The 27,108-nt window shown below is 43.7% G+C and overlaps 1 protein-coding gene across 3 annotated transcripts in view; it reads right to left on the bottom strand.

Annotated features, from left to right (window-relative positions):
• PLCG2 (phospholipase C gamma 2) overlaps positions 1–27,108 on the bottom strand; it is a 201,715-nt gene that overhangs the window by 62,830 nt on the left and 111,777 nt on the right. For all 3 annotated transcript variants that reach the window (XM_073605904.1, XM_073605902.1, XM_073605903.1), the window contains exons 14-23: positions 24,721–24,889; positions 24,021–24,125; positions 21,215–21,304; positions 17,126–17,298; positions 11,381–11,581; positions 8,738–8,857; positions 5,588–5,768; positions 4,650–4,724; positions 1,344–1,453; positions 1,146–1,239 (exon numbers count right to left, since the gene is read on the bottom strand). In XM_073605904.1, coding sequence (XP_073462005.1) covers positions 1,146–1,239; positions 1,344–1,453; positions 4,650–4,724; positions 5,588–5,768; positions 8,738–8,857; positions 11,381–11,581; positions 17,126–17,298; positions 21,215–21,304; positions 24,021–24,125; positions 24,721–24,889 — 1,318 coding nt within the window. The remainder of the gene's footprint in view (positions 1–1,145; positions 1,240–1,343; positions 1,454–4,649; positions 4,725–5,587; positions 5,769–8,737; positions 8,858–11,380; positions 11,582–17,125; positions 17,299–21,214; positions 21,305–24,020; positions 24,126–24,720; positions 24,890–27,108) is intronic.

Here is a 27,108-nt window from a genome sequence, read left to right as displayed (position 1 = left end):
ACCCCCCTGTCCCGACGAGCTCGCGCGCAGAAGCGAACACATACGCGAGTAGCGCCCGCATATGAAAACGGTGGTCAAACCACACATGTGAGGTATCGCCGCGACCGGTAGAGCGAGAGCAATAATTCTAGCCCTAGACCTCCTCTGTAGCACAAAATATGCAACCTGTAGAATTTTTTAAACGTCGCCTATGGAGATTTTTGAGGGTAAAAGTTTGACGCCATTCCACGAGCGGGCGCAATTTTCAAGCATGACATGTTGGGTATCAATTTACTTGGCGTAACATTATATTTCACAATATAAAAAAAATTGGGATAACTTTACTGTTGTTTTATATTTTTATTCAAAAAAGTGAATTTTTTCCAAAAAAAGTGCGCTTATAAGACCGCTGCGCAAATACGGTGCAAAAAAAAGTATTGCAATGACCGCCATTGTATTCTCTAGGGTGTTAGAAGAAAAACAATATATAATGTTTGGGGGTTCGAAGTAATTTTCTAGCCGAAAAACCTGTTTTAAACATGTAAACACCTAAAATCCAAAACGAGGCTGGTCCTTAAGTGGTTAAATAACGAATGCCATATCTAAACGACTAGACTGTAACAAATTAATAATAATAAATAACAATAATAATAATATAAAAAATGTATTATTATTATTATTCATTTTAATTATTAATTCCATTCCATTTGATTAGATGCGGCATTCATTATTTCGGAAAATTCGTAACTTCAGATAAATTCGTATTTGTTACGTTCACTAACAGCCACATTTGAAAGGAAATACCATTTCCTATAATTTAATAGTTAGTTATTATTAGTCGATTAGCTATTATTTAGAATTTTCTGATTTTTTCTTATTTTCAAATTTCCAGATTTTTGAATTTCCAGATTTTCAGATATTTGAATTTTCAAATTTCCGAATTTCCAGATTTTCGAATTCGAATTTTTGAATTTCCGATCATAACGAATGACCCGAAAAAACAGATGAAACGGAAATGAAAACAAACAAATTTTTCGGCAGTGCACATGTCTACCTTGAAGTGGAACTGAATGCAGAATTAAAATACATAGAATACGCTATACAGTATATGACTCTCATGACTCAAACCCATTGTTTTCTCTTTGTATTGCCTGTAGCTGTGTTACCTGGTTAGCGATAAACTCCTCATTGATGGAGATGTCCTCCACATAATTGGAGGGGAAGAGGTGCTGAAGTTTATGTCCATAGTCACCCTTCCACCTGCATGACAAGAGATATAATGTTGCAAAAGCGTACAATCCCAATATAATCCCCCCATTCCAATACAACTAGCAATGAATGAAGCCATGAGCGGTCCTCCTCACCATCCTTCGGAGATCTTCACAACGTTGTGAATGACGGCGCCCGTGCAGAAGCTCAGCTCATCCGCTCTTTTAGCAGAATAGTTGTATAAAGCTATAACTGTCCCTTGGGGCTTGGAGGAAAAAAAAAGATAATATATAGAAGGGTAAGGGGTTAGTGGGGCAAATGTAGACGCTCCAAACTAGATACACTTTGAGACACACATACATCTGCCAGACAGCACAGCCAGGAGGTGACAACATTTTCCCTGTTAGGGTTCATTTACACTTGTTTCAACTTTAACACACATTGAAGCACCTACCGCTTCAACATGCTTCATTGATAGCTTTTCGGTAAAGCTTAGCAAATGCCCTCTGCGAGTTGATTTTCAATTTGTTTTAAACAAAACAATGGCTCAGTATTACCCCTAACTCAATAATACCCCCAGCTCTTTAGTACCCCTATTCAGCAGATCCCCAGATCATTAGTGCCCCTGCTCAGCAGATCCCTAGCTCATTAAAACCCTTGTTCAGCAGATCCCTGGCTCAGTAGTACCCCCAGCTCTGCTGATCTTCCGCTCAATAAGAACCTCCAGCTCTGTTGATCCCCCACTCATTAGAAACCCCTAACTTTGCTCATCTCCCACTTAATAGTACCCCCAGCTCTGCTGATTCCCCACTCAGTAGTAACCTCCAGCTCTGCTCATCCCCCACTCAATAGTAACCCCCGACTATGCTGATTTCCCATTTGGTAGTAACCCTACGCTCTGCCAATCCTCTGGTTTGCTGATCCTGATCTCCCTCCAGTCCCAGCTCACCTCCTTCTATATTGCTCCCATACTGCTCACAACGTGTGACATTGCTCATATCTCCTGCTCCAGTCCCCCAGCTCTGCTGATCCTCTGGTTTGCTGATCCTGATCTCTCTCCGGTCCCTGCTCACCTCCCTTTCTATTGATCCCATACTGCTCAACACGTGTGACATTGCTCATATCTCCTGCCCCCGTCCCCCAGCTCTGCTGATCCTCTGGTTTGCTCATCCTCCTCTCTCTCCGGTCCCTGCTCACCTCTCGCTATATTGCTCCCATACTGCTCAACACGTGTGACATTGCTAATTTCTCCTGCCCCGGTCCACCAGCTCTGCTGATCCTCTGCATTGCTTATCCTCCCCTCTCCCTGGTCCCTGCTCACCTCCCGCTATATTGCTCCCACGCTGCTCACCACATGTAACAACTGCTAGTTTCTCCTGCTCCGATCCCCCAGCTCTGATAAACCTCTGCCGCCCAGTCCTCTCTCTCTCCGGTCCCCGCTCACCTTCCGCTATAACATTCCCATGTTGCACACCACGTTTGCCGTCTGCTAGTTGCTCAGATTTTTTTTTCATGAATGTCTCTAAAACTATGTTGTTTTGTAGAATTTGCAATTCAGTGGGTAGATAGGGACAGTCGTATTTTGTCCTTTGTCATGTGACAACACCGAAGAAATGACACTTTGCTACAATGTAAAGTAGTGAGTGTACAGCTTGTATAACAGTGTAAATTTGCTGTCCCCTCAAAATAACTCAACACACAGCCAGTAATGTCTAAACCGCTGGCAACAAAAGTCAGTACACCCCTAAGTGAAAATATCCAAATTGGGCCCAGTTAGCCATTTTCCCTCCCCGGTGTCATGTGACTCGTTAGTGTTACAAGGTCTCAGGTGTGAATGAGGAGCAGGTGTGTTAAATTTGGTGTTCTCGCTCTCACTCTCTTATACTGGTCACTGGAAGTACAACATGGCACCTCATGGCAAAGAACTCTCTGAGGATCTGAAAAAAAGAATTGTTGCTCTACATAAAGATGGCCTAGGCTATAAGAAGATTGCCAAGACCCTGAAACTGATCTGCAGCACGGTGGCCAAGACCATACAGCGGTATAACAGGACAGGTTCCACTCAGAACAGGCCTCGCCATGGTCCACCAAAGAAGTTGAGGTCACGTGCTCAGCGTCATATCCAGAGGTTGTCTTTGGGAAATAGACGTATGAGTGCTGCCAGCATTGCTGCAGAGGTTGTAGGGGTGGGGGGTCAGCCTGTCAGTGCTCAGACCATACGCCGCACACTGCATCAAATTGGTCTGCATGGCTGTCATCCCAGAAGGAAGCCTCTTCTAAAGATGATGCACAAGAAAGTCCGCAAACAGTTTGCTGAAGACAAGAAGACTAAGGACATGGATTACTGGAACCATGTCCTGTGGTCTGATGAGACCAAGATAAACGTATTTGGTTCAGATGATGACAAGCGTGTGTGGGGGCAACCAGGTGAGGAGGACAAAGACAAGTGTGTCTTGTCTACAGTCAAGCATGGTGGTGGGAGTGTCATGGTCTGGGGCTGCATGAGAGCTGCCGGCACTGGGGAGCTACAGATCATTGAGGGAACCATGAATGCCAACATGTACTGTGATATACTGAAGCAGAGCATGATCCCCTCCCTTCAGAGACTGGGCCGCAGGGCAGTATTCCAACATGATAACCACCCTAAACACACCTCCAAGACCACCACTGCCTTGCTAAAGAAGCTGAGGATAAAGGTGATGGACTGGCCAAGCATGTCTCCAGACCTAAACCCTATTAATCATCTGTGGGACATCCTCAAACGGAAGGTGGAGGAGCTCAAGGTCTCTAACACCCACCAGCTTTGTGATGTTGTCATGGAGGAGGGGAAGAGGACTCCAGTGACAACCTGTGAAGCTCTGGTGACCTCCATGCCCAAGAGGGTTAAGGCAGTGATGGAAAATAATGGTGACCACACAAAATATTGACACTTTGGGCCCAATTTGGACATTTTCACTTAGGGGTGTACTCACTTTTGTTGCCAGCAGTTTAGACATTAATGGCTGTGTGTTGAGTTATTTTGAGGGGACAACAAATTTACACTGTTATACAAGCTGTACACTCACTACTTTACATTGTAGACAAGTGTCATTTCTTCAGTGTTGTCACATGAAAAGATAGAAGAAAAGATTTACAAAAATGTGAGGGGTGTACTTACTTTTGTGAGATACTGCATATAATTGTCTGGGAACTCTAAGTAATTTTCTAGCAAAAATGCAGATTTTAACATGTGAGTGAAAATTTAAAAAAATTGGACTTCAAGTGGTTAATAATAAATGTATCCAGTACGATTTAATCCCATGGGTAATCAATCCTGATTGGGTGACAAGAGCTGTAATCTAGGTGTGTTAGTAATAATCATTCGTCATTTCTCAGCTCACATTCCTGAGCTGTTTGCTTTTCCTGCTCAGGTGATGTGATTGTAGAAGTATGAGCTGATGTAGAAGGGGAACTATTCTCACCATGGCCGGGGAGATTTCACTGGGATCCACGTACAGCTTGGACTTTACCCCGTAAATGGAGTCTACGTCTTTTTCCTGGAACAAAAAGTTAATGAATTTGGGAGAGGTGTGCTCTGACCAATACAGGACCAACTTTAAATTTAATACGTTCAGAAGGGCAGCATTGTAAAAAAAAAAGAAAATTAAAAGATAAAAAAAAACACATCAAGAACATGGGTAGATTGCCTCAGACTAGCAAGGAAAGCTGGGAGATACACAAAACAGAGTTCCAGCAGAGGTAATGAATCAATCAACAGCAAAAGCCTCAAGCATTTGCTTGGCTGTTATGAATAATCCTGTATTTTGCCTGATATGTGTTTTTCCTATGCTCTTCGGCTCCATCTAATGGCCATAATGTGGTATGTTCCTGAACTACTTTGATCAGGGAAATACTGCCTTATGACCACTAGATGGAGCTGGTGATCCTCAGATATAAATAGGCAAAATACGGGCCAATGCTTGTGACAATCACATAGCAAATTTTATAAATAGACCCCTAAATAAATTGAAACATGCTTGGGTGAACTATCCTCAGACAAAAAAGAGAGTAGAGATGTGCAGGACAGAAAAATTTGTTTTGAATCATATCCGTTCTCTAAGTTAACCTCTAAGTTAAATTTGAGTTTGGATAATTTGTTTCGGTATAATGTAATTCAGATTCATTGAAATTCGTTACTGTTTCCGAAATTTGGATACATCCAAATAACGAAAATTTCGTCCAATTTTCCATTATCCTAAAAAGAGAGAACTTGGTCTTTTTTTGTTGTCAATGTTCTGTGTTTCTCTATAATGCACAAATCGTTTTTTCCACTTTAATTGGCAAACAACCCTCAATTTTTATCGGGATTATGGCCAACAACATAGACTTATATCTAAGATAAGAGAAACTCGGGACGTACAGCATTGAATCTCAACAGCAGTTCCTCGGTCACAGGGTAGCGAAGCTTCATCTTCCGGTACAGCGTGTGCTTCTCGTAATAATTGACCAGCTCCACCAAGTTTTCAAAATAAGCTGAAGTTCCCAACACAAACAGGCGGCCGTCTTTCTGGATTCTGCAGTGCTTCACTTTACCCTCCGCCCTACAATACCAAAATACAATTACACCGGCTGGAATTTAATGTACAATATAGCTCCCCAAATGTATCTTACTTGGGCTGCCATGTTGGGTAAGAAAAGTCTTGGGTAGGATAGAAGGAGTTCCCGGTCACTCCTATCCCACTTATGACTTCTTGCTGAAACGAACATCATGCCGAACCGGAAAGGTAGCAGCCCAAGTTCCCAAGAGGGTCCACCACCACCATTCACCATTGGGCACAACCCACTGGAAGGGACTTCTTCCCCGTTGCCCACACAACCACACACCCACAACCATAGACTGATCTAGTCAGTCCAGTGCGGTCTCCAGCAAACCAGAGATGTTGGGTAAGAGAGCAAACAGGGGCTAAGACTTAAACTAATTTGCTCAAGGCTCCACCAGGTACTCTTATGTAGCAGACAAGGACAGAGCTCATCCCTGCTGTAGACATCTAATAGAAAAGGTTAAAGTCCTGAAAGTTGCACATCTCTGCATAACCCCGTAAGAAGGTGTATGACAGCATCAGCCCAGGCTCCAACCAGCCCAATGAGCTAAGTCATTGAGATTCCCATGACTAAGCTCCATGGGCTGGTTGGAGCCCGGGCCGAGGCTGTCATACACCTTGTTATGGTGTTTTGCAGAGATGTGCGACCTACAGAACTTTTCCCTTTTCCGTTAGGGGCTATGACTTAGAACACTTAGCTAGTGGTGGTAAGTCACATTTAACTGGACTTGTTCTGTAACGTTTAGAGTTGTTTTATAGCTTTTCCAACCACTTCTTCAGTTCTTATAAATGTCGGAAGGATACCCCTACACAGATAGCACAGACACCTTAACTCAATCACCATGGAAAGCATCAAGGCAGATGTTGATTGTCCAAGAACAGGATGGGAGGTGTGAAAGTTGTGGAACCTCCATGTTCTTGTTGCATCATCCCATCCTTGATGTCAGGAAGTCTGCATAGGTGTCAATCCATCAATTCTCATGGCTGACGGTGTGATTTGTTAAATTGCTGGGGTAGAAATGACAAAATGGCATTATATGTGGAAGAAAGAGGGTGTTGAAGGCCCCACCATTGTTCAATAATGATTATGCCAGATTGACACAGATGGCCTCTTTTATGCTTTTGCGAACCAGTTGTCCTCTATGTTCTTAGGCAATCACCATTGGCCTTGACACAGTCCATGGTGATTGGATGAAGGTGTCTATGCTACCTTTGTGGATATAAATGGTGGGGTATCATTCAGACACTCATTGGAACTAAAGAAGTGTCTTGGAGAACATCTTCACCATTGCAAAACAAGTTCAGTTGAATGTGACTACTAATAGATGTACCATGATGAGGATAAATGAGAACCTTCATGGTCAGTGAGATGAGCGCAGATTAGATCAATGGTTGGCTATCGGTGGTGTTATAACGTCTACCACAATACCACCTTGTATGCTCATGGTTTGTGAAGACATGGTGTCAAGACAGATGTTGATTGTCCAAGAACAGGATGGGAGCTCTGAAAGTTTTCAAAACTCAACTATGGAGGTCAATGGGAGGGCGCCACAAGCTAAATTGATAGTTTAACATAACCCCCCCCCCCGGAAAGAAAAGCAAACATTCATGCCAGCTGCTTCTATATTGTCCTGTCCTCTGGGAATTGTTTTTCAGAGAGCGGACAGCACTGTCACCCATACAAAAGGGCCCAAAGTATGATGTATGTGCAGATGTGGTGAAAGCCCTGCCAGGCATTTGGGTCCCAGCATGCACATTTACTGGGGTTCGCATGCATGCACAGACACACTGTGTTGGGAGTGTTGGGACTTCCATACCAGCTTACCAGCTCCGTCCTCGTGTATATGTTGTAGAACCCTCCCCTCCACTTGCACAGATGTGGTGCAAGGCTCTGCCAGGACCCGAAGCCCTGCAGCACATCTGTGCACACACAGAACTTCAGAACCCGGGAGGCAAACATCATCCACACCCAGGCGAGAAAGTGGGGAGATGGCTGTAAAAAATATGTTTTCATTTAGGGGCCACATGCTTGTTGGCAGACTGTGCAAACTGACTAATTAAGAATTCACAATTCTGTAAGAAAATGTGGAGAGGGGAATGTCCCTCCTCTGAGCAGTGGTGTATTTTGGTTTTGTGCTGCCCTAGGCAAGACTAAAATCGGGCGCCCCCCCATCTGAATTTGCCACACCCCTTCCCGTTTAAGACCCACCCCTTTATCTGTAAACTCCACCCCTTCCTCTTTAGGCCCCACCTCTTCCTATTAGAGCTCCTCAGGAGTTGGTCAGAGACTGCAGACATATTATAGGAGCTGGTCAGAGACTGCGGACATGAAACAAGAGATGGTCATAGAATACGGACATGATACAGGAGACGGTCAGAGACTGGGGACATGATACAGGAGATGGTCAGAGACCGTGGACATGATACAGCTGAGGTGAGGTGATTCAGCCGAGCACAGTGAAGGTGAGCCACCCCCCCCAGCACAGCCGAACACAGCACAGCCGAGGTGAGCTGAGACCGCCCCTCTGCTCGAGCATAGCCAAGCCCTGCCGAACAGGGACTGCCCTCCACACCCCGCACAGCCGTGCCCAGCTGAGCGGAGACCGCAGCTGTCATTCACTTTATGCCACCTTATGGGGGACTGTATTTGTGCGGCCATCGGGACTGGGTGGGGGGCTTTTTTTTGTGCGGGTGCGGCTTTCTTGCTGCCCCCTTTCAAAGTGCCGCCCTAGGCCTGGGCCTTGTTGGCCTAGGCCAAGACACAGCAATGCCTCTGAGTCATTTAGCTGTTTTTAGTTGTAGGAAGATCCTGTGGAGAGTTCCAGCTGTTGGACGGGTTTGAATGGAGTTGGGCTTAAACTCTTCACACTTCATTGAATTAGTACAACAGAAAAGATTAGGTCCTTTCTAAACGTCCAATCAGAATCCTGGGATGAAAAAGAGGATAGAATGAAAAAGGGAGCACCTACCTGAAGGTGATGGCGTAGGAATTCGGCTCGTCTCTCTTTCGTATCAGAAACGCTCCGTCTCGCGGTATCCTCGTCAACATTTCTTCCGCTTCTCCTCGACTCAGGTTGTCGTAATACCAACTACACCAAATGAACAACCGGTCACTGATCCATTCATTAACCACAGACATTAAAAGGGAACTGTGCCCCTTCTTTCTATGTGACAGCAACGGTGACACACAAGCAGGACAGGGAAAAGGTGGATTCCCCTCCAGCCACTTCCTTCTACTTTGCTTTTGACTAACTTCCTGATAGTGGCCACCAATACTGGGATGGGTTTGTCCAGCGCCCAGGGCAAGGCTGTGGAGGTTCCATGTACCACAAGATGGACCTGGAGCTGAACTGTCAGAAGTCTGAAGGGGGCGTAGCAACGTGTTTCAAGGTGGTACAGCCTCTTTCTCAAGCCTCTTGAGGCTTGAGAAAGAGGATGTACTGCCCCAAAATGCGTTGTCAGGCTTCCAGCGTCTGACGTCATCACAGAGTTTCCCACGCTGTCAGACTTCTGACAGTTCAGCTCCTGTGTCCATGCTGCCCGTGTTTCCATCCCATGTCAGCAGCTTTGTGCTTACAACTCAGATTTACTTCTGCACCATCTGGGACCACAGACGACGGTCTTGTTTTTACATGGCATGCATTTATGTATCCGACCGAATGGGAGTTGATAATTACTCTCTTTATTAATAAACCTACTAAACTGCTGCACTTAGAGGCGCCCTCTTGTATTCTTTTGCTATATTACAGATAACCCTTCTATCTGATGAGGAGCTGCGCTAAGGACTTTGTGGCCAGTTACTGATTGCACCAAATATTTGTCATATGGTCTGGTCCTGCCATCCCTGGGACTACTACTGGTTTTTGCGTTATACAGGAAACATTTTCTCAACCCTTCTACCTTAGAGGAAACCTTGAAATGACTTTAGATCATGGGGAACCTCGGTTATAACCAATTCACTGGGGGACAGTGAGACCAAAATGTCTTATATTGGTGGCCACTGGAAAGAATGCCTCCCTAAGGGCTCGTTTACACTTGCTTCAAAATGTGGCATTGGACAGACTTTTTCAAAGCTCTCTGAATACCAATCAAAGCTCCTGTCCCTAAAAAAAATGGTGACCTTACAGCCCTGATCATACGTTGAATTTGCTTTGCTCCAAAAATTATACCCCTTGACACTTTCCAAAGCCTCCTTAGAAGTCTATGACAACGCTCGCTAACAGCACCTGCAGCTTTTGAGGGGCTTTTATTCAGCTTTAGCTTTGCCTTGTTTTGGAGGTATTGCAGGTATGAGATATCCCAAGATGCACTGGGAAACCAACAAGCGAATCAGAAAAACATCATCAGCAGTCACTTCCAGGTTCATGTGTATAAATCCTGGAAGTGTCTGGTGCAGGTGTCACATCTGGTGTGCAGTGTGGAGCAGCAGGAAGGTAAGTAGGGTCCGGACTGGAGTGGAGCAGCTAGCAGACAGCTCATGTGGTGTGCAACATGGGAATGCTATACCAGAAGGTGAGTGGGGACCGGAGAAAGAGGACTAAGTGGCACAAGTTCGGCAGGGCTGGGGGGCCTGAGCAGGAGAAACTAACAATGCCACAGATGGTGCGCAGCGTGGAAGCAATATAGTGGGAGGTGAGCAGGGACTAGAGAGAGGAGTATCAGCAAACCAGAGGATCAGCAGAGCTGGGGGTTACTACTGAGTGAGGCATCAGCAGGGCTGGGCGTTACTACTGAGCAGGGGATCTGCTGAACGAAGGTACTAATAAGCTGAGGATCTGCTGAAAGAGGGTACTAATAAGCTGGGGATCTTCTGAATGAGGGTACCAATGAGCTGGGGATCTGCTGAACGAGGGTACTAATAAGCTGGGGATCTGCTGAATGAGGGTACCAATGAGCTGGGGATCTGTTGAACAGGGGAACTAATGAGCTGAGGATCTGCTGAGTAGGGGTACTACTGAGTCAACACACACACACACAGGGTATTTGCCAATCTTCATTAAAGCTTCAAAAAAGCATCAATGAATCATGTTGACGCTAAGCAAGTGTAAAGGAGCCCTCAAGGCACCATAAGCAGGGGATCTGCTGAGCAAGGGTACCAATGAGCTGGGGATATGGTGAACGAGGGTACTAATAAGCTGGGGGTCTGCTGAATGAGGGTACCAATGAGCTGGGGATCTGCTGAATGAGGGTACCATGAGCTGGGGATCTGTTGAACAGGGGTACTAATGAGTGGGGGATCAGCAAAGCTGGGGGTACTACTGAGCAGGGGATCTGCTGAATGAAGGTACTAATAAGCTGAGGATCTGCTGAACGAGGGTACTAATAAATTGGGGATCTGCTGAACAAGGGTACCAATGAGCTGGGGATCTGCTGAACAAGGGTACTAATAAGCCGGGTGATCTTTTGAATGAGGGTACCATTGGGAGGTCAATCAGTCAGCTCAAGGAACCCCTAGCAACCTCTGAAGGAACTCCTAGCAACCTCTGAAGGAACCCTAGAAACCCCTGAAGGAACTTCTAACAACCTCTGAATTAACCCTAGGATTTCTCAGAACCCTAAATGAGAATGGCTTCCATAGACACACAACAAAACAGACATAAAGAAAGACTTACTCCTTGCACAGGTGCGGGTTGGGGTTCGGGACGGCGTCCGTTAAGCGCAGCTCGAAGTCGGCACAGCGCAGCGAGGACTCCCTGTAGTGCTGTATTAGCTCATAAATACTGTCGAACGTCAAGTTGTCGGTCAAGTAATACTTCACATACTCTCCGTCCGTACAGGAGCGGATCCGGCAGTGCTGGACTCTCCCTGACCTCCTGCAAGAGGGGCACCATCACAAGATTAGCTTCTCTTCCATAAAACAAGAAGAGCTAAGAACGAAGGAAGGAATGGTCAGAGAATGAATGGATTTCATTTACTAGATATACGGAGAACGGTCATAACATCGGAGCCGTACAAAAACAAATAAGGTCCATGGGAGTAAAGATAAAAAATGTTGAAACCTTTTTATAGCCTGCCTATAAAAGATGAAGACCTTGGGATTAAAAAGTACCATTTATGATGGCACCAATTAAGTCCCTACAAGACGGCTTTGACTTTCGAGCTGACCTGGATGTCCTGTCTGATTGGGCAACTACAAGGCAAGTACATTTTAACCCCAAACGCTTTAAATGGGCTTTGACAGCCGGAGCCAAAAGGCAGGGTTCCCAATCTTCTTGCACTGTAATTGGCTACACAGTGCTGATGTCATCAGGAGTCCGGCCCACCAGTTTCCAATCATCAATAGTTGACTGTGAGCTGTTGGTGGCTTGGTCATCGTTCTGCCCCACATTTATGTTTCTGTGTTGTATTGAACTGCATTAGGTTATTATTGTTTTTTTAGTGTGCTGACATCTAATGACAGTTTTGGGTCACTACAACTTGATTACTAATGTTATTTGGTATCTTCCTGTATCCTCCCCTCCTGTTTCGTGCTATTTGGTTAAGTCCTACGCTAGATCCTACCAACTTCCACATTCCCTCAGTCAGTGTAAGTTATTCACAGAGGCGGGGCTTGTGGAAGTTATTGTCCTTAGACATGTGCAGAATGAAAAAATGTGTTTCATTCCGATTCGTTGTTGCCATAAATCAGTCTAGTTCAATTTGTTTAATTCGTTTTTTTCAGAATTTGTTTTGTTTATTCGAATCGATCCAAATTTTTTGAATTCCATTTGAATCGAATTCCATTCAAAGTCGAATTTATTTTATTCAGAATTCGAATTTTGGAAGGTGGTTATATTCTTTCTATTCCATTCTATTTTATAGTTTTTTTTTTCTATTCTAGTCTTTTATTTTCTATTCTATTCTTTTCTATTTTATTCAAATTCAAATTTATTTTATTAGAAATTCAAATTTCGGCAAACGGTTATATTGTTATAGTCTTTCTACTCTATTATTTTCTATTGTTTATTCTATTATTTTCTATTCTATTATTTTATTTCCTTTTATATTCTTTTCTATTTAAATTCAAATGTATTCTTTTCAAATCGAGAATTTCGGAAGATGGTTATATTCTTTGTATTTTATTCTATTCTTTTTTATTCTATTCCATTATTTTCTATTCTGTTCTGTTCTTTTACTTTCACTTTCTTTTACTATTTTGTTCAGTTTTACTCTTATTGAGTTTATTCTTTTGTTTTCTATTCTATCCATTTTTTTCTATTCTATTTTTTTATTTTCTATTCTATTCTGTTTTACTCTTTTATATCCTATTCTATTCTATTCTTTTCTATTTAAATATGAATTTATTCTTTTCAAAATGAGAATTTTGGAAGGTGGTTATATTCTTTGTATTTTATTCTATTTTTTTTATTCTATTCCATTATTTTCTATTCTATTCTGTTCTTGTACTTTCTATTCTATTTTGTTCAGTTTTACTCTTATTCAGTTTATTCTTTTGTTTTCTATTCTATCCATTTTTTTTCTATTCTATTTTTTTATTTTCTATTCTATTCTGTTTTACTCTATTATATTGTATTCTTTTCTATTCTTTTCTAATCTATTCTATTCTTTTCTATATAAATACGAATTTATTCTTTTCGAAATGAGAATTTCGGAAGACGGTTATATTCTTTGTATTTTATTCTATTTTTTTTTATTTATTCTATTCCATTATTTTCTATTCTATTCTGTTCTTTTACTTTCTATTCTGTTTTGTTCAGTTTTACTCTATTCTTTTGCTTTCTATTCTATCCCTATTTTTTCTATTCTATTTTTTTATGTTCTATTCTGTTTTACTCTATTATATTGTAAATATTTTATTTTCTATTCTATTTTTTTCTATTCTTTTCCATTCTTTTCTATCCAATTCCATTATTTTCTATTTTATGTTATTCTCTTCAGAAATCTGAATTTGATTTGAAAACTATTCGAATTTCTGCCGAAATGTTGATTTTGTTATTTTGGATTCGTTTAAATTCGTCACTATTGTAATTCGAAAATTCGGATACATCTGAGTTTTTCGAATAACGAACAATTTGTCCAAATTTCAATTTGGAAAGAACGAACCGCACATGTCAAACATGTCAATTGTCGGACTTTGTTCGGACATTCCGACAACAAAATCCTAGGATTTTTTCCGACTGATGTTGGCTCAAACTTGTCTTGCATACACACGGTCACACAAAGTTGTCGGAAAATCCGATCGCTCTGAACGCGGTGACGTAAAACACGTACGTCGGGACTATAAACGGGGCAGTGGCCAATAGCTTTCATCTCTTTATTTATTCTGAGCATGTGTGGCACTTTGTCCGTCGGATTTGTGTACACACGATCGGAATTTCCGACAACGGATTTTGTTGTCGGAAAATTTTATATCCTGCTCTCAAACTTTGTGTGTCGGAAAATCCGATGGAAAATGTGTGATGGAGCCCACACACGGTTGGATTTTCCGACAACAAGGTCCTATCACACATTTTCCGTCGGAAAATCCGACCAGTGTGTACTGGGGCATTACACTTCAAAAGACTGGAAAAACCTCCTCTGTACTACAAGTAGCTGAAGTAAAATTGTGTCAGATTCAACTTCTGTGTCCTTTTTGAAGAGTTAAGCTGCCTGTGGATGGTGCCGAGTCAGCAGGTGATATTACTGTCTGGACAGACCGGGTCTAAGGAGGTTTGTCAAACATAGAAACCACGAAACAAAAACAGAGAGAGAGCGCACCGACCTAGTGCATTATCCTAAAAACATGACTTATTGTAAAAAGCGGTCAGTATTATACTCACAGAATGGCAACTGTATCGAAGCTCATCACAAAGAGCAGCACCATCCGGTCCACAGCTCATCACAACGTGTGACGGGATAAATGGGTGTCCAAAAGGCTAACGCGTTTCGAGGACTAGCCTCAGAGCCAGAGCTTTATGCAAAACGTAAAACAGCATTTGAAACGGAACCTTTCTGGGGGGGGGGGCGGTGCCTTGACCGCAGAACAAGAAAGATGAGGGGTCACCAGCACTCCAAGGCAAACTTAGCCCCCCCCAATGTGTCCAGAGCAGCCTGGGGATGAAATCTGGGCCCAGCACCCCCCCTAGATCCGTCCTTGCAGCCCCTATTTTATTGCCATCTGTGACTTTTATTAGTGCAAAGTCACATCGGTTTTGCAAAGCCAACGTTTTGGGGGGGGGGGGTGATGCAGGGTCGCTTCCTCAAGGCGGCACTAGTGACCACTGGGTTGAATGTTTTGCATTGATGTAAAACCGAAAATACTGCATCTGGCCACTAGATAGTGCTAAGTATCATAGGAATTTTCTATAACACTTGGCTCCAACTAGTGGCTGATTGTGGTATTTTTTTGGTTAAAATCAATTACTGACATTCAAACAGCACTGGATAAAGATTTAGATTCACCAAGAACAAATGTACATGCGCCTTTACCAGGTGAATCGCTAAAAGAATGTTTTATAAGTCCACATCAAGGTGTCTTATTCAAAAATACTTGATGAATGGGTGGGAGGAAAGGATAGGAGGGGGGGGGGGGGTCAAGCTGTGCCTGGAGGCAATGTACGGATGTATGCTGGAGTATGCCCAGTGCGAATGACGTCTTTCTAGGAGTTTCTTTTTATTATTATTAGACATGTGCAATTCGTTTATTTCCGAGTTTGTTTTTTAACAAATTTTGACAAATTCATTAATTCTGAAATTTCCAGATTTCCGAATTTTTCAACTTTCGAAATTTCCGAATTTTTCAATTTCCAAAATTTCCGAATTTTCGAGTTTACGAATTTTGGAAATTTCTGAAATTTCAAAGATTCGAAATTTCGGAACTTCGGAAACTGGGAATTTTGGAATTCAGAAATTAGAAATTTGGAAATTAGAAAATTGGGAAATTGGAAAATTTCGGAAATTGGAAAATTCGAATTCGGAAATTCGAAATTTCGGAAATTTGGAAGTTCAGAAATTCGGAAATTTGAAATTCGGAAATTTGACAATTCGGAAATTTGACATTTGAACATTTGGAAATTTGGAATTCGAAAATTTGGAGATTTGAAAATTCGAAATTCGAAAATCAGAATTTTCAAATTTCCGAATTTCCAAATTTCCGAATTCCGAATTTTTGAATTTCTGAAAAAAAAACAAATGAAACGAAAACAAACACATTTTTTGTCAGTGCACATGTCTTATTATTATTATTATTATTTTTTTTACAGTGTTATTTCTTTCCCCTTTTATTGGGGGGGGGGGACTATGGTGAGACATTAGGGGTGTAAACAGAGCCCTGATGTCTCTTCTATGGAACAGAGAGAGGAACTGAGACAGAGTCTCTTTCTCTGAAGCCTCAGCTGCACTGCAGATGAATGAACAGAAGCCTCTGTACAGAGGCTCCTATTCATTCACAAGTTGAAGCATAGCAAACCGTGTTTACTACGTTTCACTGATGAATGAACACAGGAGCGATTGGCACCGATTGCTCACTGTGATCATTTAGGAAGGGGTTGTATGAAAATATTTATCAGCACCCCTTCCCCATCTCACTCTCCATCCTGACACAGCTGTAGCTGGCATGAGGGGGAGGAGGGGAAGAGGGGGCGCCAGGGGATATCGGTGAGGGGGAGGATAAGAGCACCAAGGGCGATCTATTTCCGGAGTTCAGTCCCCCTGTGGCTCCCCTGAAACACCCAAAGCCAGCAGGTGGGGAGAGGAGGAGAGGTTAGCAGCTGCAGGGGAGCCACGGGGGGGGGATCGGTGCTGCACCGTATCGAGTGCGTGGCAAAGCCAGTCTCCTCCAAACTGTTCTACTTCCCCCAAGCACTGCGGGTGTCCCCTAGCATGATGGTCAGGAGGAGGAGCGCTTAGCCACCCCAATGTGTCCAGAGCAGCCTGGGGGGAGGGGGCCCAACACTCCCCTTAGATCCGTCCTTGCTTCCCCCATTTTGTTGGCATCTGTGTCCCATTGCGGAGATTTTACTATACTTGTATGAATACGATGTATAAAATCGTTGTGCGGATGCGACAAACATCTGTGCATTTAGAGTGAAAATCACTGTATTGTCTCTAATATATGTAGTTCCTATTATTAGCCCCAGGAAAGGGAAAAAATGTATTTTTGCCACTAGGTGGCGCTGACGATACAATACGAGATTTTCTATAAATGACCTCCGAGGGTTTTGGAAGTTGCTGATCGGCAGCCAAAAAAGTCCCCTCATTGGCCACATTACTTCACCGAATAGAAAAATTGGACAGCAAAAAAAAAAAAAAAGTAAAAGGAGACGTTTAAAGCATCAGAATATACAGAATAGTATCTAACATTTCCCATATATTCAAGCCACCTGTGTAGTTTATTCTTAGGATGAGTTTCCTGTAGTTTATCTCTAGACAGATCATACCAGAAGGAGAGAGTATAATCATTCAGGTACGACTCGCTCTCCCGCACCAGGAACGTGCCGTCTTTGCCGCCCATCTCAGCGCAGTACTCCTGCAGGAGGCGCTCCGCCATGAATCGGCCCTCCTGCATCCTCCCGTGGAACCATTTCTCCTGCACATGTTGTTCTTGTGAAGACTGTGAAAAGGAAGGGAGAGAAAACAAAACTGCAGTGAATACAAGAAAGAGACCCGGCGATAATCAACCCTTGTACTACATTGTTATACACCAATGATCATTATATACAACATATAATAAACATATAATAAACACAGGCATACATACATAGACATACATACAATCATAACACACATACTGTACATAGACATATATATATATATATATATATATATATACTGTACATACCTACATAGATATACAAAGACATACATATGGACATACATACATTGATATACATACATATACATCCATAAACAGACATACATACATGGATATACATTAAGATTGCCACCTCATCCCTTTAAACCTGAACACATATGAATTACACGGGTTCTGAGGCTAATTAAATGCAGATAAGGCACCAAGTGAGTTTAATTACCACCCTAATCACCCACAGAACCCGTGTAATTTATATGTGTTCGGTTTTAAAGGGATGAGGTGGCAACTCTAATATTCATACATAGACATGCATACAGTACATACATAGACATATATATATAACTAGACATACATACATAAACATACTGTAGATACATAGACATACATACATAAACATACATACATACAGTACATACATACATAGACATGCATACATAAATATACATACATAAACATACATATACATACATAAATAGACATAAATACATAGACATATATAAACAGACATACATACATAAACATACATACATACATAAACATACATGGACATACATACATAGCCATTCATACATAAACATACATACATAGACATGCATAGACATGCATACATAAATATACATACATAAACATACATAAATAGACATAAATACATAAACATACATGGACATACATACATAGCCATTCATACATAGACATACATACATACATACACATACATACATAAAACACACATACATACATACACATATATAAATAGACATACATACATAAACATACATACACATATATAAATAGACATACATACATAAACATATATACACATATATAAATAAACATACATACACATATATAAATAGACATACATACACATATATAAATAAACATACATACATAAACATACATACACATATATACATAAACATACATACACATATATAAATAGACATACATACACACATACATAAACATACATACATACATAGACACACATACATAAACATACATACATAGATGCACATACATAAACATAGAAAACACATGTCGCCATGCAAGGCAGACTGGGACAAGTCATGTGAATATACTCTTATGCGGCGTACACACGATCGGTTTTCTCATTGGAAAAAGATTTGACGGCTTTTCCGACGGGATTCCGCTCATGCTTGCCTTGCATACACGCGGTCACTCAAAAGTTCGCTGAAATTACGACCATCAAGAACGCGGTGACATACAACACGACGACGAGCCGAGAAAATGACGTTCAATGCTTCTGAGCATGCCTCGAATTGTTTCCCAGCATGTGTAGGGATTTTGCGCGTCACAATTGCTACAGACGATCGCATTTTCGCGTAGGAACTTTTCCTGACCGAAAAATAGAGAGCATGCTCTTAATCTTTTGCTGGCTGGAATTCCGCCAGCAAAAGTCCGATGGAGCGCACACACAATCGCATTTTCCGACGAAAAACTCTCATCGGTCTTTTGCGGGCCGAAATTTCCGATCGTGTGTACGGCGGCACTAGAGGGAGTATTATGGGATATGAACATCATGACAAATGTGTCTATTTATAAAACAATGAATCGTTCCTCTGATAGATCGATCTCTCTGATATCAGCGCCAACTAGAGTACAAAATGCCTCTTTATTTTGAGGCGTTTCAGAAAACAATCGCACATTTTGGCCACTAGAAGGCGCTGATGATCCTAAGGATGACTCTATTAGAGAAATGACAGGCTGCATGTATACAGCGTACATGAACGTGTGTGACGTTCGTCCAACGAATGTTTTCTGAATGGACCATAACGGTGGATTTCCTCTTCTATGGAAGAATTCAGTGGAAGTTCTGAGTTCAGATTTAACACTTTGCAGATATTTGTTGCAGTTTCTTTCTATTCTCTGCATTCCGATCAGGTAAAGAAACGCTCATAAAGCACGGCTGGCACGTCGCTGGCGCGTTCTTCACACGAACGATGGCGGAATGCGCCCGCGGACTTATTTATAACGTCTACACAACTCACAGTCCGGCGCTCTGAGGATAATGCATCTCGCCCACAAATACTGCGGCGGACACTAAGGGCTGATTAGAGAGAATTACAGGTTTGGAAGGACGACATTTCACGCCGCGGTTATCGCCTCCGCCGCAACGCTCCGACGATCGCCAAATACGTCTTTTCACAATCTTAAAAAGCGTCGCGGTCTTTATGTGGATCATTGCTACATTGTAACATTTCATATCCTTCATACGTCCGCCGAGTTCCGAGTCAGGTAAGTCAATGAAAGCGAATGCGCTGGGAATTGATACGAAGCGAGCGCAGAAAAAAATCACAAATAAGACGGAAGGCCGAGAGAACGATCGAATACAGAGCTCATTGTATGACATCTCCCACACACAGCCCTGACACTAGGCTTGGGTGGAATGGAACCAATATGGCAAAAACAAATAAAATATAAGAAAAATCCAATCAGAAAATAATTAGAAAATGAAAAAAAAAAAAAAAAAGGAGATTGTCTGAGCAAATAACACGAAAGCGAATATTCGATCCGCGCCAGTGAAGGCGGTAATTGTACAAGTCGGCATAAATACTGAACATACTACATTGTACAAGAACAGTATAACATTTATCATTAGAAAACTTCCAATTGGCTTTGCCTAGGCTGAAATGATGTCATCAGTCTGCTTCACGCACTAAGAAGCATTTCCTCAGTCTCCTCTTCCATAGAGATCACTTAGACCAAAACTACGGCTCTAAGGCCAGAAGCAAACCTATGCTTGTTCTTATCCAGCCTCTGGGGCACTATTCCTCCCACTGACACCAATGATGGGGCACTATTCCTCCGACTGACACCAATGAGGGAGCACTATTCCTCCCACTGACACCAATGATGGGGCACTATTCCTCTCACTGACACCAATGATGGGGCACTATTCCTCCCACTGACATCAATGATGGGGCACTATTCCTCCAACTGATACCAATGATGGGGCACTATTCCTCCCACTGACACCAATGATGGGGCACTATTCCTCCAACTGATACCAATGATGGGGCACTATTCCTCCCACTGACACCAATGATGGGGCACTATTCCTCCCACTGACACCAATAATGGGGCACTATTCCTCTCACTGACACCAATAATGGGGCACTATTCCTCTCACTGACACCAATGATGGGGCACTATTCCTCCCACTGACACCAATGATGGGGCACTATTCCTCCCACTGACACCAATGATGGGGCACTATTCCTCCCACTGTTACCAATGATGGGGCACTTTTCCTCCCACTGATACCAATGATGGGGCACTATTCCTCCCACTGACACCAATGATGGGGCACTATTCCTCCCACTGACACCAATAATGGGGCACTATTCCTCTCACTGACACCAATAATGGGGCACTATTCCTCTCACTGACACAAATAATGGGGCACTATTCCTCCCACTGACACCAATAATGGGGCACTATTCCTCCCACTGACACCAATAATGGGGCACTATTCCTCTCACTGACACCAATAATGGGGCACTATTCCTCTCACTGACACCAATGATGGGGCACTATTCCTCCCACTGACACCAATGATGGAGATTGTAATGCATATGGCCAGTATAAGATTACTAATACAGTAATATAGCCGAGGAGTGGAATAAACAACCGACAAAACAAAAAGCAATCATAATAATTTAGGAAAGGCGAATTTATTTGCGGTGATTACCTTGGCGGCGCTCTCTTCTGTAATTTGTTCAATTTCATCGCCATAGGAAAGCTTATCGCCGGCGATGGCGCAGTATCGAACAGACCATTTCTATAACAGAAATAATAGTCACATACATTGTATTAAAAATGACAGCTGTGAATTTTAAGTCAAATTAATATATTATCAGATTCCAATAGGCATTCGTCTAAAGGAAACAGCAGAGGGCGCCGGCTAAGTGCAGTATAGAGGAAAATGGCAACTCACTACACTTAGACAGCGCCCTCTGCTGTTTCCTTTATATATTGCAGAGATTACTTTAGTCTCAATGAGGAGCTGCTATGGATATCTTTGGACTTATTGACTTTTTAGGACAACCCCACAGCATATGTACATGTATGATTAGGTTGTAGTTTAGCTGTATCCCTACCTGCACCGATCTCAATAATTCTCTGCAATAGTCATTCTTTAAAAGCTGAGCCCAAGGCAGATAGAAGCGCTATTTAAACCAGATTTACATAATTATGTCATCTCTGAGCCGGCATCTCAGTTCGGGAAGTAAGACACTGACCCTGGTTAATGCCTGAACAGATATGGTGCCGTCCTTCTGGCAATAAAAGTAAATGAAGGCTCAGTCAAAGTGGGCATGGCCACAATGAACTGAATTTGGCCAGCTTGGCCAGGTGGCCGCCCACACTTCTGTTGTGGGTCATGTTCTGAACCACCAGGACTATATGATTTTTTACAAATAAAAGAAATTCTTGCTTTATTGTCAGTGGAGTTCCTCAGCTCTGTAAACAGATTTGCTTCTCCCTATAGATTTATGTCTCAATCTACGGTGAGGAGCAGGAATTATAAAGATAACAGACATAGATTTGCAGGGATAGTCCCACATCCTGGCCCTCTGTTAACAGATCCTGTGTCCTGGGGAATGTCCCGGATTTGCAAGGATAGTCCCGCATCCTGGCCCCCTGTCAACAGAACCTGTGTCTTGGGCTATGTCCGGGGATTGCTTCTTAATTGTCCCGGATTTGCAGGAATAGTCTTGCATCATGGCCTTCTGTCAACAGTGTCTGTGTTCTGGGGTATGTCCCGGATTTGCAGGGATAGTCCAGCATCCTGGCCCCCTGTCAACAGAACCTGTGTCCTGGGCTATGTCCCAGATTTGCAGGGATAGTCCCGCATCCTGGCCCTCTGTTAACAGATCCTGTGTCCTGGGGAATGTCCCAGATTTGCAGGGATAGTCCCGCATCCTGGCCCTCTGTTAACAGATCCTGTGTCCTGGGGAATGTCCCGGATTTGCAGGGATAGTCCCACATCCTGGCCCCCTGTCAACAGAACCTGTGTCCTGGGCAATTTCCGGGGATTGCTTCTTAATTGTCCTGGATTTGCAGGGATAGTCTTGCATCATGGCCTTCTGTCAACAGTGTCTGTGTTCTGGAGTATGTCCCGGATTTTCAGGGATAGTCCCGCATCCTGGCCCCCTGTCAACAGAACCCGTGTCCTGGGCTATGTCCCAGATTTGCAGGGATAGTCCCACTTCCTGGCCCTCCGTTAACAGATCGAGTGTCTTGGGCTATGTCCGGGGGTTGCTTCTTAATTGTCCCGGATTTGCAGGGATAGTCTTGCATCATGGCCTCCTGTCAACAGTGCCTGTGTTCTGGGGTGTGTCCCATATTTGCAGGGATAGTCCCGCATCCTGGCCCCCTGTTAACAGAACCTGTGTCCTGGGATATACCCCAGATTTGCAGGGATAGTCCCACTTCCTGGCCCTCTGTTAACAGATCCTGTGTCCTTGACTATGTCCCGGGATTGCTGCCAATTGTCCCGGATTTGCAGGCATAGTCCCACATCCTGACCCTCTTTCAACAAATCCTGTGTCCTGGAGTATGTCCCAGGATTGCTTCCAATTGTCCCGGATTTGCAGGGATAGGCCCGCATCCTGACCCTCTTTAAACAGATCCTGTGTCCTGGACTATGTCCCAGGATTGCTTCCAATTGTCCCGGATTTGCAGGGATAGGCCCGCATCCTGACCCTCTTTAAACAGATCCTGTGTCCTGGACTATGTCCCAGGATTGCTTCCAATTGTCCCGGATATGCAGGGATAGTCCTGCATTCCTGGCCCCCAGTTAACAGATCCTGTGTCTTGGGCTATGTCCCAGTATTGCTTCCAATTGTCCCGGATTTACAGGGGTAGTCCCACATTCTGGCCCTCTGTCAACAGATCATGTGTCCTGGGCTATGTCCTGCGATTACAGCATCAAACAGCACATGCATAGTAACTTAAAAAGGCATTCATTGCCGGGATCCTGGCAGCTAGTGGGTGGCCCCTGCCTATTTAGAGGCGGGGCCTCCTCAGGACAAACCTGTAAAGCATGCCAGATTTGAGCATGCTCACCCAGAAAGTGGGCAGACCAAATGCAGACTGTGGGCGGAGTTGACACATGGAAGTGTGATTTCTTATTCGGCACCGGCGTTATTCTATGGGCTCCCAGCACAGTGACCGAGCGGTCCCTGACCGGACCATGGTTCCTCACTGGGAGCCAGGCTCCTGATCATGTGATTGCTACAGGAGCCAATCACAGGATTTATCACACAGCTGGGAAGTCTGTCTCTGGGCTCCCGAGGTTAACAACCTCTTAAAGGGACAGTGGGAACCCCTCATTATGTGCAGATCCAAGACCTCGCCTGAAATCCGAAATCTCAGTTTGGAGTGGACTGATCCTTTAAAAAAAGTTTTACTTAAAGTTTTCATATTAAAATGAAAAAAGTGGCACAAAAAAAACCCAGCGAACACCCAGCATAAAGAGAAGGTGAGCGAATTACCTGATCTATAGGGTCCCACATGTAGAGCTCCCCCTGCAGTTTGGTCTCTTCCTTACTGTCGTCTGCATTGGTGACATAATCCCCTTTCGGTCCCAGTTTTTTGTGCTGCAAATCAAAAGTCACAAGAAGATGTAAAGCCAAGCTATGTGGTGTTTCAAGTGGCAGTCAGCAGTACATTTATTAAAGACAAAAAAAAGACAGGTGGCTACGCGTTTCGAGGCTCAAAACTGAGCTCACACTTCTTTTCTGGCAGGGAGAGAATATGGAAGTAATAAGTAAATAACAGTACAACACCCAAAGACTCAGTTTTTGTAAACTTATCTTTATTTCTGTGTTTTCTGTTCATCTTTATCTCCAGTTGGGGGAGCCCTGTTTCAAATTTTTACTCACCTGAAGACACACACCTAATAAGCTTTAGCAGTGATGGTGAACCTTGGCACCTCAGATGTTTTGGAACTGCATTTCCCATGATGCTCACCTACACTGCAGAGCGCATGAGCATCATGGGAAATGTAGTTCCAAAACATCTGGGGTTGCCAAGGTTCTCCATCACTGAGCCATGGCGTTGGTCCAGCAGACCAGCTGACTTTGCAGCTCCCGTTGTCTGACTGGCACCAGTACTGAGCTGAGTTTCCGATAAGAGGAAGAGTCCAAATATTTTTTGTCTTTCTATTCCCCTTAGATGTTGGGGCGGCTTTACCTTGATGATGATCTTCTCCTTCAGCTGGGTGGGTGAGGGCAGTTGGTCGGCGCTCGCTTCGGTGGGTTTGGTCAGCAGAAGATCTCCGAAGACCTCCTTGAACACCTTGGCCATGTACCTCTGCTGCTCTACATTGCAGTGCTCCTCTATGGAGAGTATGACTGGGTACCTGAATGAGACATAGAACAACTAGAACAACGTCTGGGATAGTTTTTTTTTTAATTTGCATTGACATCCAAACTTTCAGGACAAGTTTCCGGGGTTTGCCCCCCTTCTTCAAGGTCCAAGCAGTGCACCTCAAGGAAATCGGCACTGATTGGGGATAAGGAGGTCTGGACAACGTTACAGAAATGGCAAGTTAAAGCCGAACTCCGGGATAAGCAAATATTGTCCAATAAAAGAGCCTTGTGTGTTACTGTATTACTGGAAAGGAAGTGTGCTTTGTGTGCAGACACCCCCCTTCGTCAGGGCTCATATGGTACATCATCTCAAAATTTGCAGGACTCAATAGGATATTGATGATTTTCAGATATTCAGAATTAGGTATCAGGTAATATGGACATCAGATTGTCCTCACCCCTCAATGTGCTGGTGATATTACTTGATAGTCTATATATAAATATCCCTTAACCCCTGCCGGCCCTTTAAGGGGTCTAGTATGCAGGAAGGTGGGGTGGGCAGTGGCGTCGGGAGGGGGGGGCTGGAGCTCCGAATGGGTCCCCGAAAAGCCCCGGGTATCAGCCATGCACAACTGTATTAGTAGCCCCGAGCGCCGCTGAGCGGGAACAGTTTTGATCCCGAGCGCCGCCGAGTGCCGCCGAGTCACATAGCAGGTCCCGCCTTCTGGAGCCTGCAGCGCCTATGATGGACTTCCCACTGGTTCAATGGTGGGACCGCGGGACGCAGGACGTCCATAATAGGGACTGCAGGCTCCAGAAGGTGGTAATTACAATGTGGCCGCCGCGCCACATCACTGTGAGATCCCCGCTTGGGGACGGGCGGGAGGCTCTCCTCTCCTCCTCTGGCTGCCCGCTGTGATGATGGGCGCACTGCACACCACGGCTCAGCTGAGTGCCCGGCACTTACCCGCTCGTGTGGCTGGGCTGTGGTGTCCTCTCCTCCTCTCCTGGAGTGCGGGCAGCGGCGGCTCCGGGGGTTTGCTCCTCAAGCTTCCTCTGCCGTGTGCCTCCTCTTCCGCCAAAGCACCAGGCGTCCAAAAGGATCGCCTGGCGCTTTGGCCAATCGGGAAACAGGTTTCACGACCTGCCTCCTGATTAGTGGGGAGGAACTTTAGTGTGAAAACAGCGAAAATGAATTCGCCATAGTCACACAACTGGGTAGGCCACCCTTTTTTGAAGCCTATTAGAGCCTCTGGCTCTAATCAGGTGCTTAAACCCCCCCCCCCGCCGCATTGGAATCCATGGCCCGGCGCCACTGATATGTAGATCAGGGGGCCGGACGCATGGATAGGGGAGGCGGCGCCCTCTATGAACGGGCCGCCACTGCTATAGACCTTGATGAAGAGTGTCTGAACTCCCGAAACATGGTGGATCTTTTTTATACCAATTGTTTAATTGAAAACATTTTAGGACTCTTTGATCATTGATGTGACGCCATTACTGGCAACTAAAGTGTCAGATTCAGACTAAGTAAATTAGAGAGAAATAGGACCCTTTCTAAAATAAGACTCAGCTATTATACTTTACGATTGAGTATTCAGATTCCTACTTAAATACTGATGTCACTGGTACGTTTTAACACCATCCTTCCAAAATACCTTAAAACCCTCATCATCACTAAAAAAAATATGTATATGTATGTATATATATATATATATATATATATATATATATATATATACACGTTCGTTTGTGTGTGTAATATATAATGATAATATATATGCATAATATATACACTAAATTACCAAAAGTATTGGGACGCCTGCCTTTACACGCACGTAAACTTTAATGGTTTAGGAGGGTGTCTATGGGAATGTTTGACTATTCTTCCAAAAGCGCATTTGTGAGGTCAGGCACTGATGTTGGACGAGAAGGCCTGGCTCGCAGTCTCCGCTCTAATTCATCCCAAAGGTGTTCTATCGGGTTGAGGTCAGTCAAGTTCCTCCACCCCAAACTCGCTCATCCATGTCTTTATGGACCTTGCTTTGTGCACTGGTCAAAATCATTTGGTGGAGGTTGGATTATGGTGTGGGGGTTGTTTTTCAGGGGTTGGGCTTGGCCCCTTAGTTCCAGTGAAGGGAACTCCTAAGGCGTCAGCATACCAAGACACTTTGGACAATTTCATGCTCCCAACTTTGACTTCCAACATGATTGTGCACAAAGCAAGGTCCATAAAGACACAGATGAGCGAGTTTGGGGAGGAGGAACT

Source organism: Aquarana catesbeiana, linkage group LG11 (genome assembly GCF_042186555.1).
Source record: "Aquarana catesbeiana isolate 2022-GZ linkage group LG11, ASM4218655v1, whole genome shotgun sequence".
Lineage (NCBI taxonomy): Eukaryota > Metazoa > Chordata > Amphibia > Anura > Ranidae > Aquarana > Aquarana catesbeiana.
The sequence above is the reverse complement of the archived record's forward strand: the minus strand, read 5'-3'. Positions and strand labels throughout refer to the sequence as shown.